At 49.4% G+C, this 20,568-nt stretch overlaps 2 protein-coding genes across 2 annotated transcripts in view; one reads left to right on the top strand and one right to left on the bottom strand.

The window, feature by feature from the left end:
* The window catches only part of LOC124012537 (glutamate receptor ionotropic, kainate 5-like), a 151,509-nt gene that overhangs the window by 21,946 nt on the left and 108,995 nt on the right, over positions 1-20,568 (top strand). The gene's annotated exons all lie outside the window — the stretch shown is intronic.
* On the bottom strand, positions 7,166-8,065 carry LOC124012538 (putative protein TPRXL; the record flags this gene model as incomplete). The annotated part of the gene is made up of 1 exon (XM_046326284.1): positions 7,166-8,065. A coding segment is annotated over one exon (900 nt), but the record flags the coding sequence as incomplete, so codon positions are not given.

The following is a 20,568-nucleotide window of genomic DNA, read 5'->3' as shown; positions in this document are numbered from 1 at the left end:
CAAAGAAACATACAGGAACTCAAATCTTTCTGTTCACCTGATTTAGAATTCCTCACAATAAAATGTCGACCGCATTACCTACCACAAAAATTCTCTTCGATTATAATCACAGCCGTATATATTTCCCCCCAAGCAGACACATCGATGGCTCTGAACTAACTTTATTTGACTCTTTGCAAACTGGAATCCATTTATCTGGAGGCTGCATTCATTGTAGCTGGGGATTTTAACAAGGCTAATCTGAAAACAAGACTCCATAAATTTTATCAGCATATCGATTGCGCAACCAGGGGTGGAAAAACCTTGGATCATTGTTACTCTAACTTCCGCGACGCATATAAGGCCCTGCCCCGCCCTCCTTTCGGAAAAGCTGACCACGACTCCATTTTGTTGATCCCTGCCTACAGACATAAACTAAAACATAGAAGCTCCCACGCTGAGGTCTGTCCAACGCTGGTCCGACCAAGCTGATTCCACACTCCAAGACTGCTTCCATCACGTGGACTGGGATATGTTTCGTATTGCGTCAGATAACAACATTGACGGATACGCTGATTCGGTGTGCGAGTTCATTAGAACGTGCGTTGAAGATGTCGTTCCCATAGCAACGATTAAAACATTCCCTAACCAGAAGCCGTGGATTGATGGTAGCATTCGCGTGAAACTGAAAGCACGAACCACAGCTTTTAATCAGGGCAAGGTGTCTGGTAACATGACCGAATACAAACAGTGCAGCTATTCCCTCCGCAAGGCTATCAAACAAGCTAAGCGTCAGTATAGAGACAAAGTAGAATCTCAATTCAATGGCTCAGACACAAGAGGTATGTGGCAGGGTCAACAGTCAATCACGGACTACAAGAAGAAAACCAGCCCAGTCAAGGACCAGGATGTCTTGCTCCCAGGCAGACAAAATAACTTTTTTGCCCGCTTTGAGGACAATACAGTGCCACTGACACGGCCTGCAACGAAAACATGCAAACTCTCCTTCACTGCAGCCAAGGTGAGTAAGACATTTAAACGTGTTAACCCTCGCAAGGCTGCAGGCCCAGACGGCATCCCCAGCCGCGCCCTCAGAGCATGTGCAGACCAGCTGGCCGGTGTGTTTACGGACATATTCAATCAATCCCTATACCAGTCTGCTGTTCCCACATGCTTCAAGAGGGCCACCATTGTTCCTGTTCCCAAGAAAGCTAAGGTAACTGAGCTAAACGACTACCGCCCCGTAGCACTCACTTCCGTCATCATGAAGTGCTTTGAGAGACAAGTCAAGGACCATATCCCCTCCACCCTACCTGACACCCTAGACCCACTCCAATTTGCTTACCGCCCAAATAGGTCCACAGACGATGCAATCTCAACCACACTGCACACTGCCCTAACCCATCTGGACAAGAGGAATACCTATGTGAGAATGCTGTTCATCGACTACAGCTCGGCATTCAACACCATATTAACCTCCAAACTCATCATTAAGCTTGAGACCCTGGGTCTCAAACCCGCCCTGTGCAACTGGGTACTGGACTTCCTGACGGGCCACCCCCAGGTGGTGAGGGTAGGCAACAACATCTCCACCCCGCTGATCGTCAACACTGGGGTCCCACAAGGGTGCGTTCTGAGCCCTTGAGACAGGGCATGGTGCACTGGAGACAGGGCATGGTGCACTTGAGACAGGGCATGATGAACTTGAGACAGGGCATGGTGCACTTGAGACAGGGCATGGTGCACTTGAGACAGGGCATGATGAACTTGAGACAGGGCATGGTGCACTTGAGACAGGGCATGGTGCACTTGAGACAGGGCATGATGAACTTGAGACAGGGCATGGTGCACTTGAGACAGGGCATGATGAACTTGAGACAGGGCATGATGAACTCGAGACAGGGAATGATGAACTTGAGACAGGGCATGATAAACTCGAGACAGGGCATGGTGCATTTGAGACAGGACATGGTGCACTTGAGACAGGACATGGTGCACTTGAGACAGGGCATGATGAACTTGAGACAGGGCATGGTGCACTTGAGACAGGGCATGGTGCACTTGAGACAGGACATGGTGCACTTGAGACAGGGCATGGTGCACTGGAGACAGGGCATGTTGAACTTGAGACAGGGCATGATGAACTTGAGACAGGGCATGATGAACTGGAGACAGGACATGGTGCACTTGAGACAGGACATGGTGCACTTGAGACAGGACATGGTACACTTGAGACAGGGCATGATGAACTTGAGACAGGGCATGGTGCACTGGAGACAGGGCATGATGAACTTGAGACAGGGCATGGTGCACTTGAGACAGGGCATGATGAACTTGAGACAGGGCATGGTGCACTTGAGACAGGGCATGATGAACTGGAGACAGGGCATGGTGAACTTGAGACAGGGCATGGTGCACTTGAGACAGGACATGGTGCACTTGAGACAGGACATGGTGCACTTGAGACAGGGCATGATGAACTTGAGACAGGACATGGTGCACTTGAGACAGGGCATGATGAACTTGAGACAGGGCATGATGAACTCGAGACAGAGCATGGTGCACTTGAGACAGGGCATGATGAACTCGAGACAGGGCATGATGAACTTGAGACAGGGCATGATGAACTTGAGACAGGGCATGATGAACTCGAGACAGGGCATGGTGCACTTGAGACAGGGCATGGTGCACTTGAGACAGGGCATGATGAACTTGAGACAGGGCATGGTGCACTTGAGACAGGACATGGTGCACTTGAGACAGGGCATGATGAACTTGAGACAGGACATGGTGCACTTGAGACAGGGCATGATGAACTTGAGACAGGGCATGATGCACTTGAGACAGGGCATGATGAACTTGAGACAGGGCATGATGAACTGGAGACAGGGCATGACGAACTTGAGACAGGGCATGGTGCACTTGAGACAGGGCATGGTGCACATGAGACAGGGCATGATGCACTCGAGACAGGGCATGATGAACTTGAGACAGGGCATGATGAACTCGAGACAGGGCATGATGAACTTGAGACAGGGCATGATGAACTCGAGACAGGGCATGGTGCACTTGAGACAGGGCATGATGAACTCGAGACAGAGCATGATGAACTTGAGACTGGGCATGATGAGCTTGAGACAGGGCATGGTGCACTTGAGACAGGGCATGATGAACTTGAGACAGGGCATGGTGCACTTGAGACAGGGCATGATGAACTTGAGACAGGGCATGGTGCACGTGAGACAGGGCATGATGAACTTGAGACAGGGCATGGTGCACATGAGACAGGGCATGATGCACTTAAGACAGGGCATGGTGCACATGAGACAGGGCATGATGATCGCGGGACAGGGCATGGTGCACTTGAGACAGAGCATGGTGCACTTGAGACAGGGCATGGTACACATGAGACAGGGCATGGTGCACTTGAGACAGGGCATGATGAACTTGAGACAGGGCATGATGAACTTGAGACAGGGCATGGTGCACTTGAGACAGGGCATGATGAACTGGAGAAAGGGCATGATGAACTTGAGACAGGGCATGATGCACTTGAGACAGGGCATGGTGCACTTGAGACAGGGCATGATGAACTGGAGACAGGGCATGATGCACTTGAGACAGGGCATGATGCACTTGAGACAGGGCATGATGAACTTGAGACAGGGCATGGTGCACTTGAGACAGGGCATGGTGCACTTGAGACAGGACATGGTGCACTTGAGACATGGCATGGTGCACTGGAGACAGGGCATGATGGACTTGAGACAGGGCATGATGAACTTGAGACAGGGCATGATGAACTTGAGACAGGGCATGATGAACTGGAGACAGGACATGGTGCACTTGAGACAGGACATGGTGCACTTGAGACAGGACATGGTGCACTTGAGACAGGGCATGATGAACTTGAGACAGGGCATGGTGCACTGGAGACAGGGCATGATGAACTTGAGACAGGGCATGGTGCACTTGAGACAGGGCATGATGAACTTGAGACAGGGCATGGTGCACTTGAGACAGGGCATGATGAACTGGAGACAGGGCATGGTGAACTTGAGACAGGGCATGGTGCACTTGAGACAGGACATGGTGCACTTGAGACAGGACATGGTGCACTTGAGACAGGGCATGATGAACTTGAGACAGGACATGGTGCACTTGAGACAGGGCATGATGAATTTGAGACAGGGCATGATGAACTCGAGACAGAGCATGGTGCACTTGAGACAGGGCATGATGAACTCGAGACAGGGCATGATGAACTTGAGACAGGGCATGATGAACTTGAGACAGGGCATGATGAACTCGAGACAGGGCATGGTGCACTTGAGACAGGGCATGGTGCACTTGAGACAGGGCATGGTGCACTTGAGACAGGGCACGATGAACTTGAGACAGGGCATGGTGCACTTGAGACAGGACATGGTGCACTTGAGACAGGGCATGATGAACTTGAGACAGGACATGGTGCACTTGAGACAGGGCATGATGAACTTGAGACAGGGCATGATGCACTTGAGACAGGGCATGATGAACTTGAGACAGGGCATGATGAACTGGAGACAGGGCATGATGAACTTGAGACAGGGCATGATGAACTCGAGACAGGGCATGATGAACTTGAGACAGGGCATGATGAACTCGAGACAGGGCATGATGAACTTGAGACAGGGCATGATGAACTCGAGACAGGGCATGATGAACTTGAGACAGGGCATGATGAACTCGAGACAGGGCATGATGAACTTGAGACAGGGCATGATGAACTCGAGACAGGGCATGGTGCACTTGAGACAGGGCATGATGAACTCGAGACAGAGCATGATGAAATTGAGACTGGGCATGATGAGCTTGAGACAGGGCATGGTGCACTTGAGACAGGGCATGATGAACTTGAGACAGGGTATGGTGCACTTGAGACAGGGCATGATGAGCTTGAGACAGGGCATGGTGCACTTGAGACAGGGCATGATGAACTTGAGACACGGCATGGTGCACGTGAGACAGGGCATGATGAACTTGAGACAGGGCATGGTGCACATGAGACAGGGCATGATGCACTTAAGACAGGGCATGGTGCACATGAGACAGGGCATGATGATCGCGGGACAGGGCATGGTGCACTTGAGACAGAGCATGGTGCACTTGAGACAGGGCATGGTGCACATGAGACAGGGCATGGTGCACTTGAGACAGGGCATGATGAACTTGAGACAGGGCATGATGAACTTGAGACAGGGCATGGTGCACTTGAGACAGGGCATGATGAACTGGAGACAGGGCATGATGAACTTGAGACAGGGCATGATGCACTTGAGACAGGGCATGGTGCACTTGAGACAGGGCATGATGAACTGGAGACAGGGCATGATGCACTTGAGACAGGGCATGATGCACTTGAGACAGGGCATGATGAACTGGAGACAGGGCATGATGAACTTGAGACAGGGCATGATGAACTTGAGACAGGGCATGATGAACTGGAGACAGGGCATGGTGAACTTGAGACAGGGCATGGTGCACTTGAGACAGGACATGGTGCACTTGAGACAGGACATGGTGCACTTGAGACAGGGCATGATGAACTTGAGACAGGGCATGATGAACTCGAGACAGAGCATGGTGCACTTGAGACAGGGCATGATGAACTCGAGACAGGGCATGATGAACTTGAGACAGGGCATGATGAACTTGAGACAGGGCATGGTGCACTTGAGACAGGACATGGTGCACTTGAGACAGGACATGGTGCACTTGAGACAGGGCATGATGAACTTGAGACAGGGCATGATGAACTCGAGACAGAGCATGGTGCACTTGAGACAGGGCATGATGAACTCGAGACAGGGCATGATGAACTTGAGACAGGGCATGATGAACTTGAGACAGGGCATGATGAACTCGAGACAGGGCATGGTGCACTTGAGACAGGGCATGGTGCACTTGAGACAGGGCATGATGAACTTGAGACAGGGCATGGTGCACATGAGACAGGGCATGATGAACTTGATACAGGGCATGGTGCACATGAGACAGGGCATGATGAACTTGAGACAGGGCATGGTGCACTTGAGACAGGGCATGATGAACTGGAGACAGGGCATGATGAACTTGAGACAGGGCATGATGCACTTGAGACAGGGCATGGTGCACTTGAGACAGGGCATGATGAACTGGAGACAGGGCATGATGCACTTGAGACAGGGCATGATGCACTTGAGACAGGGCATGATGAACTGGAGACAGGGCATGATGAACTTGAGACAGGGCATGGTGCACTTGAGACAGGGCATGATGAACTTGAGACAGGGCATGATGAACTGGAGACAGGGCATGATGAACTTGAGACAGGGCATGATGAACTGGAGACAGGGCATGGTGAACTTGAGACAGGGCATGGTGCACTTGAGACAGGGCATGATGAACTTGAGACAGGGCATGGTGCACATGAGACAGGGCATGATGAACTTGATACAGGGCATGATGAACTGGAGACAGAGCATGGTGAACTTGAGACAGGGCATGATGAACTTGAGACAGGGCATGGTGAACTGGAGACAGAGCATGGTGAACTTGAGACAGGGCATGGTGAACTGGAGACAGAGCATGGTGCATTTGAGACAGGGCATGATGAACTTGAGACAGAGCATGATGAACTTGAGACAGGGCATGGTGAACTTGAGACAGGGCATGATGAACTCGAGACAGGGCATGGTGCACTTGAGACAGGGCATGATGAACTCGAGACAGAGCATGATGAAATTGAGACTGGGCATGATGAGCTTGAGACAGGGCATGGTGCACTTGAGACAGGGCATGATGAACTTGAGACAGGGTATGGTGCACTTGAGACAGGGCATGATGAGCTTGAGACAGGGCATGGTGCACTTGAGACAGGGCATGATGAACTTGAGACACGGCATGGTGCACGTGAGACAGGGCATGATGAACTTGAGACAGGGCATGGTGCACATGAGACAGGGCATGATGCACTTAAGACAGGGCATGGTGCACATGAGACAGGGCATGATGATCGCGGGACAGGGCATGGTGCACTTGAGACAGAGCATGGTGCACTTGAGACAGGGCATGGTGCACATGAGACAGGGCATGGTGCACTTGAGACAGGGCATGATGAACTTGAGACAGGGCATGATGAACTTGAGACAGGGCATGGTGCACTTGAGACAGGGCATGATGAACTGGAGACAGGGCATGATGAACTTGAGACAGGGCATGATGCACTTGAGACAGGGCATGGTGCACTTGAGACAGGGCATGATGAACTGGAGACAGGGCATGATGCACTTGAGACAGGGCATGATGCACTTGAGACAGGGCATGATGAACTGGAGACAGGGCATGATGAACTTGAGACAGGGCATGGTGCACTTGAGACAGGGCATGATGAACTTGAGACAGGACATGATGAACTGGAGACAGGGCATGATGAACTTGAGACAGGGCATGATGAACTTGAGACAGGGCATGATGAACTGGAGACAGGGCATGGTGAACTTGAGACAGGGCATGGTGCACTTGAGACAGGACATGGTGCACTTGAGACAGGACATGGTGCACTTGAGACAGGGCATGATGAACTTGAGACAGGGCATGATGAACTCGAGACAGAGCATGGTGCACTTGAGACAGGGCATGATGAACTCGAGACAGGGCATGATGAACTTGAGACAGGGCATGATGAACTTGAGACAGGGCATGGTGCACTTGAGACAGGACATGGTGCACTTGAGACAGGACATGGTGCACTTGAGACAGGGCATGATGAACTTGAGACAGGGCATGATGAACTCGAGACAGAGCATGGTGCACTTGAGACAGGGCATGATGAACTCGAGACAGGGCATGATGAACTTGAGACAGGGCATGATGAACTTGAGACAGGGCATGATGAACTCGAGACAGGGCATGGTGCACTTGAGACAGGGCATGATGCACTTGAGACAGGGCATGATGAACTGGAGACAGGGCATGATGAACTTGAGACAGGGCATGGTGCACTTGAGACAGGGCATGATGAACTTGAGACAGGGCATGATGAACTGGAGACAGGGCATGATGAACTTGAGACAGGGCATGGTGCACTTGAGACAGGGCATGATGAACTGGAGACAGGGCATGATGAACTTGAGACAGGGCATGGTGCACTGGAGACAGGGCATGATGAACTGGAGACAGGGCATGATGAACTGGAGACAGGGCATGATGCACTTGAGACAGGGCATGGTGCACTTGAGACAGGGCATGATGAACTTGAGACAGGGCATGGGGCACTTGAGACAGGACATGGTGCACTTGAGACAGGGCATGATGAACTTGAGACAGGACATGGTGCACTTGAGACAGGGCATGGTGCACTTGAGACAGGGCATGATGCACTTGAGACAGGGCATGATGAACTGGAGACAGGGCATGATGAACTTGAGACAGGGCATGATGCACTTGAGACAGGGCATGGTGCACTTGAGACAGGGCATGATGAACTGGAGACAGGGCATGATGCACTTGAGACAGGGCATGATGAACTGGAGACAGGGCATGATGAACTTGAGACAGGGCATGGTGCACTTGAGACAGGGCATGATGAACTTGAGACAGGGCATGATGAACTTGAGACAGGGCATGGTGCACTTGAGACAGGGCATGATGAACTTGAGACAGGGCATGATGAACTGGAGACAGGGCATGATGAACTTGAGACAGGGCATGATGCACTTGAGACAGGGCATGGTGCACTTGAGACAGGGCATGATGAACTGGAGACAGGGCATGATGCACTTGAGACAGGGCATGATGCACTTGAGACAGGGCATGATGAACTGGAGACAGGGCATGATGCACTTGAGACAGGGCATGATGCACTTGAGACAGGGCATGATGAACTGGAGACAGGGCATGATGAACTTGAGACAGGACATGGTGCACTTGAGACAGGGCATGATGAACTTGAGACAGGGCATGATGAACTGGAGACAGGGCATGATGAACTTGAGACAGGGCATGGTGCACTGGAGACAGGGCATGATGAACTGGAGACAGGGCATGATGAACTGGAGACAGGGCATGATGCACTTGAGACAGGGCATGATGCACTTGAGACAGGGCATGATGCACTGGAGACAGGGCATGATGAACTGGAGACAGGGCATGATGAACTTGAGACAGGGCATGGTGCACTTGAGACAGGGCATGATGAACTTGAGACAGGGCATGGTGCATTTGAGACAGGGCATGATGAACTTGAGACAGAGCATGATGAACTTGATACAGGGCATGGTGCACATGAGACAGGGCATGGTGAACTTGAGACAGGGCATGGTGCACTTGAGACAGGACATGGTGCACTTGAGACAGGACATGGTGCACTTGAGACAGGGCATGATGAACTTGAGACAGGGCATGGTGCACTTGAGACAGGGCATGATGAACTTGAGACAGGGCATGATGAACTTGAGACAGGACATGGTGCACTTGAGACAGGGCATGATGAACTTGAGACAGGGCATGGTGCACTGGAGACAGGGCATGATGAACTTGAGACAGGGCATGATGAACTTGAGACAGGGCATGATGAACTTGAGACAGGGCATGATGAACTTGAGGCAGGGCATGATGAACTGGAGACAGGACATGGTGCACTTGAGACAGGACATGGTGCACTTGAGACAGGGCATGATGAACTGGAGACAGGGCATGGTGAACTTGAGACAGGGCATGGTGCACTTGAGACAGGACATGGTGCACTTGAGACAGGACATGGTGCACTTGAGACAGGGCATGATGAACTTGAGACAGGACATGGTGCACTTGAGACAGGGCATGATGAACTTGAGACAGGGCATGATGAACTCGAGACAGGGCATGGTGCACTTGAGACAGGACATTGTGCACTTGAGACAGGGCATGATGAACTTGAGACAGGACATGGTGCACTTGAGACAGGGCATGGTGCACTTGAGACAGGGCATGATGAACTTGAGACAGGACATGGTGCACTTGAGACAGGGCATGATGCACTTGAGACAGGGCATGATGAACTGGAGACAGGGCATGATGAACTTGAGACAGGGCATGGTGCACTTGAGACAGGGCATGATGAACTTGAGACAGGGCATGATGAACTTGAGACAGGGCATGATGCACTTGAGACAGGGCATGATGCACTTGAGACAGGGCATGATGCACTGGAGACAGGGCATGATGAACTTGAGACAGGGCATGGTGCACCGGAGACAGGGCATGATGAACTGGAGACAGGGCATGATGAACTGGAGACAGGGCATGATGCACTTGAGACAGGGCATGATGCACTGGAGACAGGGCATGATGAACTGGAGACAGGGCATGATGAACTTGAGACAGGGCATGGTGCACTTGAGACAGGGCATGATGAACTTGAGACAGAGCATGATGAACTTGATACAGGGCATGGTGCACATGAGACAGGGCATGGTGAACTTGAGACAGGGCATGGTGCACTTGAGACAGGACATGGTGCACTTGAGACAGGACATGGTGCACTTGAGACAGGGCATGATGAACTTGAGACAGGGCATGGTGCACTTGAGACAGGGCATGATGAACTTGAGACAGGGCATGATGAACTTGAGACAGGGCATGATGAACTTGAGACAGGGCATGATGAACTTGAGACAGGACATGGTGCACTTGAGACAGGGCATGATGAACTTGAGACAGGGCATGATGAACTGGAGACAGGGCATGATGAACTTGAGACAGGGCATGATGAACTTGAGACAGGGCATGATGAACTGGAGACAGGACATGGTGCACTTGAGACAGGACATGGTGCACTTGAGACAGGACATGGTGCACTTGAGACAGGGCATGATGAACTGGAGACAGGACATGGTGCACTTGAGACAGGACATGGTGCACTTGAGACAGGACATGGTGCACTTGAGACAGGACATGGTGCACTTGAGACAGGGCATGATGAACTTGAGACAGGGCATGATGAACTCGAGACAGGGCATGGTGCACTTGAGACAGGGCATGGTGCACTTGAGACAGGACACCATGAGACAGGGCATGATGAACTTGAGACAGGGCATGGTGCACTTGAGACAGGGCATGATGAACTTGAGACAGGGCATGATGAACTTGAGACAGGACATGGTGCACTTGAGACAGGGCATGATGAACTTGAGACAGGGCATGGTGCACTGGAGACAGGGCATGATGAACTTGAGACAGGGCATGATGAACTTGAGACAGGGCATGATGAACTTGATACAGGGCATGATGAACTTGAGACAGGGCATGATGAACTGGAGACAGGACATGGTGCACTTGAGACAGGACATGGTGCACTTGAGACAGGACATGGTGCACTTGAGACAGGGCATGATGAACTCGAGACAGGGCATGGTGCACTTGAGACAGGGCATGGTGAACTTGAGACAGGACATGGTGCACTTGAGACAGGGCATGATGAACTTGAGACAGGGCATGGTGCACTGGAGACAGGGCATGATGAACTTGAGACAGGGCATGATGAACTTGAGACAGGGCATGATGAACTTGAGACAGGGCATGATGAACTTGAGACAGGGCATGATGAACTTGAGACAGGACATGGTGCACTTGAGACAGGGCATGATGAACTTGAGACAGGGCATGATGAACTCGAGACAGGGCATGGTGCACTTGAGACAGGACATGGTGCACTTGAGACAGGGCATGATGAACTTGAGACAGGACATGGTGCACTTGAGACAGGGCATGGTGCACTTGAGACAGGGCATGATGAACTTGAGACAGGACATGGTGCACTTGAGACAGGGCATGATGCACTTGAGACAGGGCATGATGAACTGGAGACAGGGCATGATGAACTTGAGACAGGGCATGGTGCACTTGAGACAGGGCATGATGAACTGGAGACAGGGCATGATGAACTTGAGACAGGGCATGGTGCACTGGAGACAGGGCATGATGAACTGGAGACAGGGCATGATGAACTGGAGACAGGGCATGATGCACTTGAGACAGGGCATGATGCACTTGAGACAGGGCATGATGCACTGGAGACAGGGCATGATGAACTGGAGACAGGGCATGATGAACTTGAGACAGGGCATGGTGCACTTGAGACAGGGCATGATGAACTTGAGACAGGGCATGGTGCATTTGAGACAGGGCATGATGAACTTGAGACAGAGCATGATGAACTTGATACAGGGCATGGTGCACATGAGACAGGGCATGGTGAACTTGAGACAGGGCATGGTGCACTTGAGACAGGACATGGTGCACTTGAGACAGGACATGGTGCACTTGAGACAGGGCATGATGAACTTGAGACAGGGCATGGTGCACTTGAGACAGGGCATGATGAACTTGAGACAGGGCATGATGAACTTGAGACAGGACATGGTGCACTTGAGACAGGGCATGGTGCACTGGAGACAGGGCATGATGAACTTGAGACAGGGCATGATGCACTTGAGACAGGGCATGATGAACTTGAGACAGGGCATGATGAACTTGAGACAGGGCATGATGAACTGGAGACAGGACATGGTGCACTTGAGACAGGACATGGTGCACTTGAGACAGGACATGGTGCACTTGAGACAGGGCATGATGAACTGGAGACAGGACATGGTGCACTTGAGACAGGACATGGTGCACTTAAGACAGGACATGGTGCACTTGAGACAGGGCATGATGAACTTGAGACAGGGCATGGTGCACTTGAGACAGGGCATGATGAACTTGAGACAGGGCATGATGAACTTGAGACAGGGCATGATGAACTGGAGACAGGACATGGTGCACTTGAGACAGGACATGGTGCACTTGAGACAGGACATGGTGCACTTGAGACAGGGCATGATGAACTTGAGACAGGGCATGGTGCACTGGAGACAGGGCATGATGCACTTGAGACAGGGCATGATGCACTTGAGACAGGGCATGATGCACTGGAGACAGGGCATGATGAACTTGAGACAGGGCATGGTGCACTTGAGACAGGGCATGATGAACTTGAGACAGGGCATGGTGCATTTGAGACAGGGCATGATGAACTTGAGACAGAGCATGATGAACTTGATACAGGGCATGGTGCACATGAGACAGGGCATGGTGAACTTGAGACAGGGCATGGTGCACTTGAGACAGGACATGGTGCACTTGAGACAGGACATGGTGCACTTGAGACAGGGCATGATGAACTTGAGACAGGGCATGGTGCACTTGAGACAGGGCATGATGAACTTGAGACAGGGCATGATGAACTTGAGACAGGACATGGTGACAGGGCTTGAGACAGGGCATGATGAACTTGAGACAGGGCATGATGAACTTGAGACAGGGCATGATGAACTTGAGACAGGGCATGATGAACTGGAGGACATGGTGCACTTGAGACAGGACATGGTGCACTTGAGACAGGACATGGTGCACTTGAGACAGGACATGGTGCACTTGAGACAGGGCATGATGAACTTGAGACAGGGCATGATGAACTTGAGACAGGGCATGATGAACTGGAGACAGGACATGGTGCACTTGAGACAGGACATGGTGCACTTGAGACAGGACATGGTGCACTTGAGACAGGACATGGTGCACTTGAGACAGGGCATGATGAACTTGAGACAGGACATGGTGCACTGGAGACAGGGCATGATGAACTTGAGACAGGGCATGATGAACTTGAGACAGGGCATGATGAACTGGAGACAGGACATGGTGCACTTGAGACAGGACATGGTGCACTTGAGACAGGACATGGTGCACTTGAGACAGGACATGGTGCACTTGAGACAGGGCATGATGAACTTGAGACAGGGCATGGTGCACTGGAGACAGGGCATGATGAACTTGAGACAGGGCATGATGAACTCGAGACAGGGCATGGTGCACTTGAGACAGGGCATGGTGCACTTGAGACAGGGCATGGAGCACATGAGACAGGGCATGATGAACTTGATACAGGGCATGGTGCACATGAGACAGGGCATGATGAACTTAATATAATAATAATAATATATGCCATTTAGCAGACGCTTTTATCCAAAGTGACTTACAGTCATGTGTGCATACATTCTACGTATGGGTGGTCCCGGGGATCGAACCCACTACTCTGGCGTTACAAGCACCATGCTCTACCAACTGAGCTACAGAAGGACCAACTTGATACAGGGCATGATGAACTTGAGACAGGGCATGATGAACTTGAGACAGGGCATGATAAACTCGAGACAGGGCATGATAAACTCGAGACAGGGCATGATGAACTTGATACAGGGCATGGTGCACATGAGACAGGGCATGATGAACTTGAGACAGGGCATGGTGCACATGAGACAGGGCATGATGAACTTGATACAGGGCATGATGAACTCGAGACAGGGCATGATGAACTTGATACAGGGCATGGTGCACATGAGACAGGGCATGATGAACTTGATACAGGGCATGGTGCACATGAGACAGGGCATGATGAACTTGATACAGGGCATGGTGCACATGAGACAGGGCATGATGAACTTGATACAGGGCATGGTGCACATGAGACAGGGCATGATGAACTTGAGACAGGGCATGATGAACTCGAGACAGGGCATGATGAACTTGATACAGGGCATGGTGCACATGAGACAGGGCATGATGAACTTGATACAGGGCATGGTGCACTTGAGACAGGGCATGATGAACTTGAGACAGGGCATGATGAACTTGAGACAGGGCATGATGAACTTGAGACAGGGCATGATGAACTTGATACAGGGCATGGTGCACATGAGACAGGGCATGATGAACTTGATACAGGGCATGGTGCACTTGCCACTTACTCCACGTGTCTCCTAAATGAAGTATTGAAAGCCTCTAACAACTCTTTCCACTGATTTGTGTGACAAATGTTTGTTGTTGTTGTTGTTGTTGATTGATTAGGATCTCCATTAGCTCCAATGTAGACATCTAGTCTTACCGGTGGTCCAACACATAACCAAAAATACATTACAGACAAAATACTTTACAATTGACATAATTAAATGCACCCACCTGCTGTCCCAGGTCTCAATCAGGCCCAGATTAGAGTGGAACAATGACAAATCGCCGTGGAACTGGCTTTGAGGTCCAGAGATGAGTTTGAGGGATCGAGACGGTGGTGAGACGGAGTGTTTAACCTCCCAAATGTTTGTGCCAAGTCTTGTCACATTTCACGTAACCACTTTGTCCATGTAAACATCAATATTGCAACTCCTTTTTGACATTTAGGAGCTTCAATGAATCATTGGAGCATTTAACATTCGGACGTTCAGAGTTTATTTCTGCTCAAACGCGCTTTCAGAATTTATATTATGGCTATTCGTCATAGTTACTGCATTTTGTCTTCTTCACGCCTCAAATTTGGACGATGACCTGGAGAAGCCACACAAACAAGATAGATTATCTCATCTAGGCAGTACGGTAGTGAAATCTCAGCAATTCATTTTCTCAGACATTTCATATTTCACAATTTGCGTCATGCTAAATACGCCATATCGTGGCGCTAATGACAGTTGTTCCCACAAAGGGGAGGCTTTAACATGTAGACGTGTGAAAACTGGTTTGAGAGGATGTATTCTTCCTGATTTGAGGGGACATGTCCTTCCTGTTTTGAGAGGGTGTTTTCTTCCTGGTTTGAGGGGACATGTCCTTCCTGTTTTGAGAGGGTGTATTCTTCCTGGTTTGAGGGGACATGTCCTTCCTGTTTTGAGAGGGTGTTTTCTTCCTGGTTTGAGGGGACATGTCCTTCCTGTTTTGAGAGGGTGTATTCTTCCTGGTTTGAGGGGACATGTCCTTCCTGTTTTGAGAGGGTGTATTCTTCCTGGTTTGAGGGGACATGTCCTTCCTGTTTTGAGAGGATGTATTCTTCCTGGTTTGAGGGGACATTCTCTTCCTGTTCATCTTTTCTCTGTTGTTTTTCGTCTAGAATCATATCCTCACATTTACAGTCGTACACGCTGTTATTTTCTGCACATAATTCAAGTACTGTGTACCATCTTTCTGACCTGTGCTTCTCCTGGCAAAGCCCCCAATTCCTTGTATTTCTGCCCACCCTGGCCACGACCTATGCCCTCACCACGCGCATGTGGGTCCCAAGTGTGTGCCTCCCAACATCTTCATTCTCATACTGCACCCCCCCCCCCCCATACCTCGACATCACTGCGCTTCATTGCTTCCCTCCCCCTCTCGCTATCCTCCCCTCCGTCTCAATCCTCTTTCACTCTACACTCTCTTATTCACTTTGTTGCTCCCTCAATGTGTCGCTCTCCTGCTCCCTCTCTTCCCTCCTTTCCTCTCTCTCTCGCTCACTCACTCATTGATAGTAGAGTGTGTGTGACCGGCATGCTGAGAGCCTAATCATTATTCCACAGGCGAGGTATGGCGCCGGGGCTGAATGTCAGTTCTCCTCTTTTCTACCCCCTCTCTCTTTTTCTATCTCTCTCCCTCACCAACTGTTCTCCGACTTTCTCCTTCGTAGTCTTCCTAACACACCTTTCTGAAGTTCTCTCTCTCTCTCTCTCTCTCTCCCTCTTTCTCTATCGCTCTCTCTGGCTTCCCCCGCCATAGTGTTCTCAGGCTGTGGTGAACAGTGGGACCACACAGACGGGCCCGGAAAGGAGAGGACAGTATGAGTGAACGGGGACGATAAAACACCACAGTTGTTACATGCAGATAAAGGGACTTGGGTAGCGCACTGCCCTTAAGCAGGGGACACTAATGTCAAGCTGTGTGTGTGTGTGTGTGTGTGTGTGTGTGTGTGTGTGTGTGTGTGTGTGTGTGTGTGTGTGTGTGTGTGTGTGTGTGTGTGTGTGTGTGTGTGTGTGTGTGTGTGTGTGTGTGTGTGTGTGCGTGTGTGTGTGCGTGTGTGTGTGTGTGAATGCATTAGTGTGTGCTGGTATGTTACAGTGTGGGTGTGTGTGCGTGTGTGTGTGTGTAGATGTGTGTTAATTTTTGTATGTGCGTGTAGCTAGACATTTGTATTACATCTAGGCTGACTCTGATCAGTTTTATAGTTTCAATTCTGACGTACTAGATATCCCGGTCATCTATCATCCTTCTGAATATCTAAGCAGCATTGATTTCATGATCGGTCGAGTCTCATCCTGAATATCTAGGCAGCATTGATTTCATGATCGGTCGTGTCTCATCCTTCTGAAAATCTAGGTAGTATTGATTTCATGATCGGTCGTGTCTCATCCTTCTGAATATCTAGGTAGTATTGATTTCATGATCGGTCGTGTCTCATCCTTCTGAAAATCTAGGTAGTATTGATTTCATGATCGGTCGTGTCTCATCCTTCTGAAAATCTAGGTAGTATTGATTTCATGATCGGTCGAGTCTCATCCTTCTGAAAATCTAGGTAGTATTGATTTCATGATCGGTCGAGTCTCATCCTTCTGAAAATCTAGGCAGTATTGATTTCATGATCGGTCGTGACTCAATTTGTTCTCACCTCACATTCGATTTCCCCCAATTTATTTCCTCTTTCAGTTGTTCTCGTTTTCTCTCGTTCCGATCTCATATAAAGATCTGAAGCTAGCTATGCTCTTTATGTCCATAACGTCCCAGTAAGTGGTTCTCATTTCCTGCTTTGTCCTAAGCACCCAGTGGCAGTTACAACATAGAAATACCCTGAATAGTCCCAGACCCCAATGAAAATGGATATAGAGATGTGTGCACCATTGATTTAGGGAGCTTTCCATAGCAAATGTGTTATTGTGCCTGTTTTTGTGTAGTGTAGTGTAGTGTAGTGTAGTGTAGTGTAGTGTGTGTGTGTGTGTGTGTGTGTGTGTGTGTGTGTGTGTGTGTGTGTGTGAATGAGGGAGAGAGAGAGGGGGGGTGGAGTGAAGTACCTACACATCATGCCCCAGGGGGACTCTACTTTGAGAGGGAGAGAGGATGAAAGAGGGGAGAAAGGAGGATAAGGGAGGTAAATGTAATGTATCGTGAGGGACGGTACGTAACACTCCTGTAGGGCATAAGGTTTATGAGCCCTGTCTCCCCCTGTGATCAGGCATTCCCTTTCCCTTTATCCTATCCTCACTGGATGCTCACACACACACACACACACACACACACACACACACACACACACACACACACACACACACACACACACACACACACACACACACACACACACACACACACACACACACACACACACACACACACACACACACACACACACACACACACACACACACGCCATCCGTGACGGATTTCTTCTCTCACATAACCATCTGCCTTATGTTTTTTAACCGCAGGTTGAGTCTGTGTGTGTTTGTGCATCTCAGCCCTCTCCTGTACTCCCTGTTCACCCAGGACTGTGGCCATGCACGCCTCCAACTCAATCATCAAGTTTGCAAACGACACCACGGTGGTAGGCTTGACTACCAACAACAACGAGACGGCCTACAGGGAGGAGGTGTGGGCCCTCGGAGTGTGGTGTCAGGAAATGACCTATGACATATGGTGTCAGGAAATGACCTATGCTCAAATGGTGCAAGCATGGTTTCAGGCCCACCCACAATTTACCACCCTGTACTCACCCCCATACTCTCATTTCCTAAATCCCAAATGAAGAAGTTTTCTCCACATGGGGGTGGAAGGTATATGATAGGCGCCCTCGCGAACAAGCCGCCCTTCTCCAGGCCATGGATGACGCATGCAATGACATCACGACAGACCAGTGTCAGGCCTGGATTCACCTGAAGATTCTTCCCAAGATGTTTGGCTAATGAAGACATCCATTGTGATGTGGATGAGAACCTGTGGCCAAATCCACAAGACAGGGTTGATGGAAATATAGAAGTACAGTAATCAATCCTTTGTTCAGCTTTTTACAGTAAGCCAGGTGAGGAACACTGCAGTGATGTTATACAGTAAGCCAGGTGAGGAACACCGCAGTTGATGTTTTACAGTAAGCCAGGTGAGGAACACTGCAGTGATGTTATACAGTAAGCCAGGTGAGGAACACTGCAGTGATGTTTTACAGTAAGCCAGGTGAGGAACACCGCAGTTGATGTTTTACAGTAAGCCAGGTGAGGAACACCGCAGTTGATGTTTTACAGTAAGCCAGGTGAGGAACACTGCAGTGATGTTATACAGTAAGCCAGGTGAGGAACACTGCAGTGATGTTTTACAGTAAGCCAGGTGAGGAACACCGCAGTTGATGTTTTACAGTAAGCCAGGTGAGGAACACTGCAGTGATGTTTTACAGTAAGCCAGGTGAGGAACACTGCAGTGATGTTTTACAGTAAGCCAGGTGAGGAACACTGCAGTGATGTTCTACAGTAAGCCAGGTGAGGAACACCGCAGTTGATGTTTTACAGTAAGCCAGGTGAGGAACACTGCAGTGATGTTTTACAGTAAGCCAGGTGAGGAACACTGCAGTGATGTTCTATAGTAAGCCAGGTGAGGAACACCGCAGTTGATGTTTTACTGTAGTTATTTTCTTTTTTTGTAGCTAATTATTTTTGCTCTGATTCAAAAGGAACCTATGAGTGATTTTATTGTATTTCATCAATAAATGTCAGATTTTGTTCAATGATTCCACTGTGTCTGTAGTATTCTCTCTACTAGTCCTTTTACAGTGATGTATTTACGTGTAAGTACCATAAACAAACATGTATCACATATTTTGTACTACAATATTTAATGATTGTACTAACAACTACGCAGTGAAACTATCGGTATATTGTGTGTGGGTGATCGAAATGAATGTTTCTATGGTATTTCATGATAAATTAGTTATTTGAACCAATGATTCTGCAAGGTTTCTTTAAAGATATGAATGCACTATGCAATGTTTTGAACATTGGACAGCCTGTGTTACAAGTGTAAGTGATGACCGTTTTGAGTTTTGTGTCCAGAGTTTTGAAAAATGACCACAAGGTTCTGAAATTAGTGCCAAAGGGATTGTAAAAACTGTAATAATGTTTACATATCCTACATTACTCATCTCATCTCATATGTATATACTGTATTCTACACCATCTACTGCATCTTGCCTATGCCGCACGGCCATTGCTCATCCATATATTTATATGTACATATTCTTATTCATCCCTTTACATTTGTGTGTATTAGGTAGTTGTTGTGAATTTGTTCGATTACTTGTTAGATATTACTGCATTGTCGTAACTAGAAGCACAAGCATTTTCTGTGCGAGTATGTCACTATATGCCTGTGTGTCTGTCTGTGTTTTAGTGTGTGTGTTTTAGTGTGTGTGTTTTAGTGTGTGTTTGTGCGCCCATGAGAGAGAGGCGGGCTGATGTTTATTTTATGTTGTGTTCTTGATTGACAGTAGGGGATGAAAGGGTGGCAGCCAGTTGATATTTATCTTGAGAGAGAGAGAGAGAGAGAGAGAGAGAGAGAGAGAGAGAGAGAGAGAGAGAGAGAGAGAGAGAGAGAGAGAGAGAGAGAGAGAGAGAGAGAGAGAGAGAGAGAGAGAGAGAGAGAGAGAGAGGGAGAGACGATTGGACTGGAGAGAGCTGAAGAGGTATGGAGGTACAATGAGAGAGAGAGAGAGAGAGA

Source organism: Oncorhynchus gorbuscha, linkage group LG24 (assembly GCF_021184085.1).
Source record: "Oncorhynchus gorbuscha isolate QuinsamMale2020 ecotype Even-year linkage group LG24, OgorEven_v1.0, whole genome shotgun sequence".
NCBI lineage: Eukaryota > Metazoa > Chordata > Actinopteri > Salmoniformes > Salmonidae > Oncorhynchus > Oncorhynchus gorbuscha.
The sequence above is the reverse complement of the archived record's forward strand: the minus strand, read 5'-3'. Positions and strand labels throughout refer to the sequence as shown.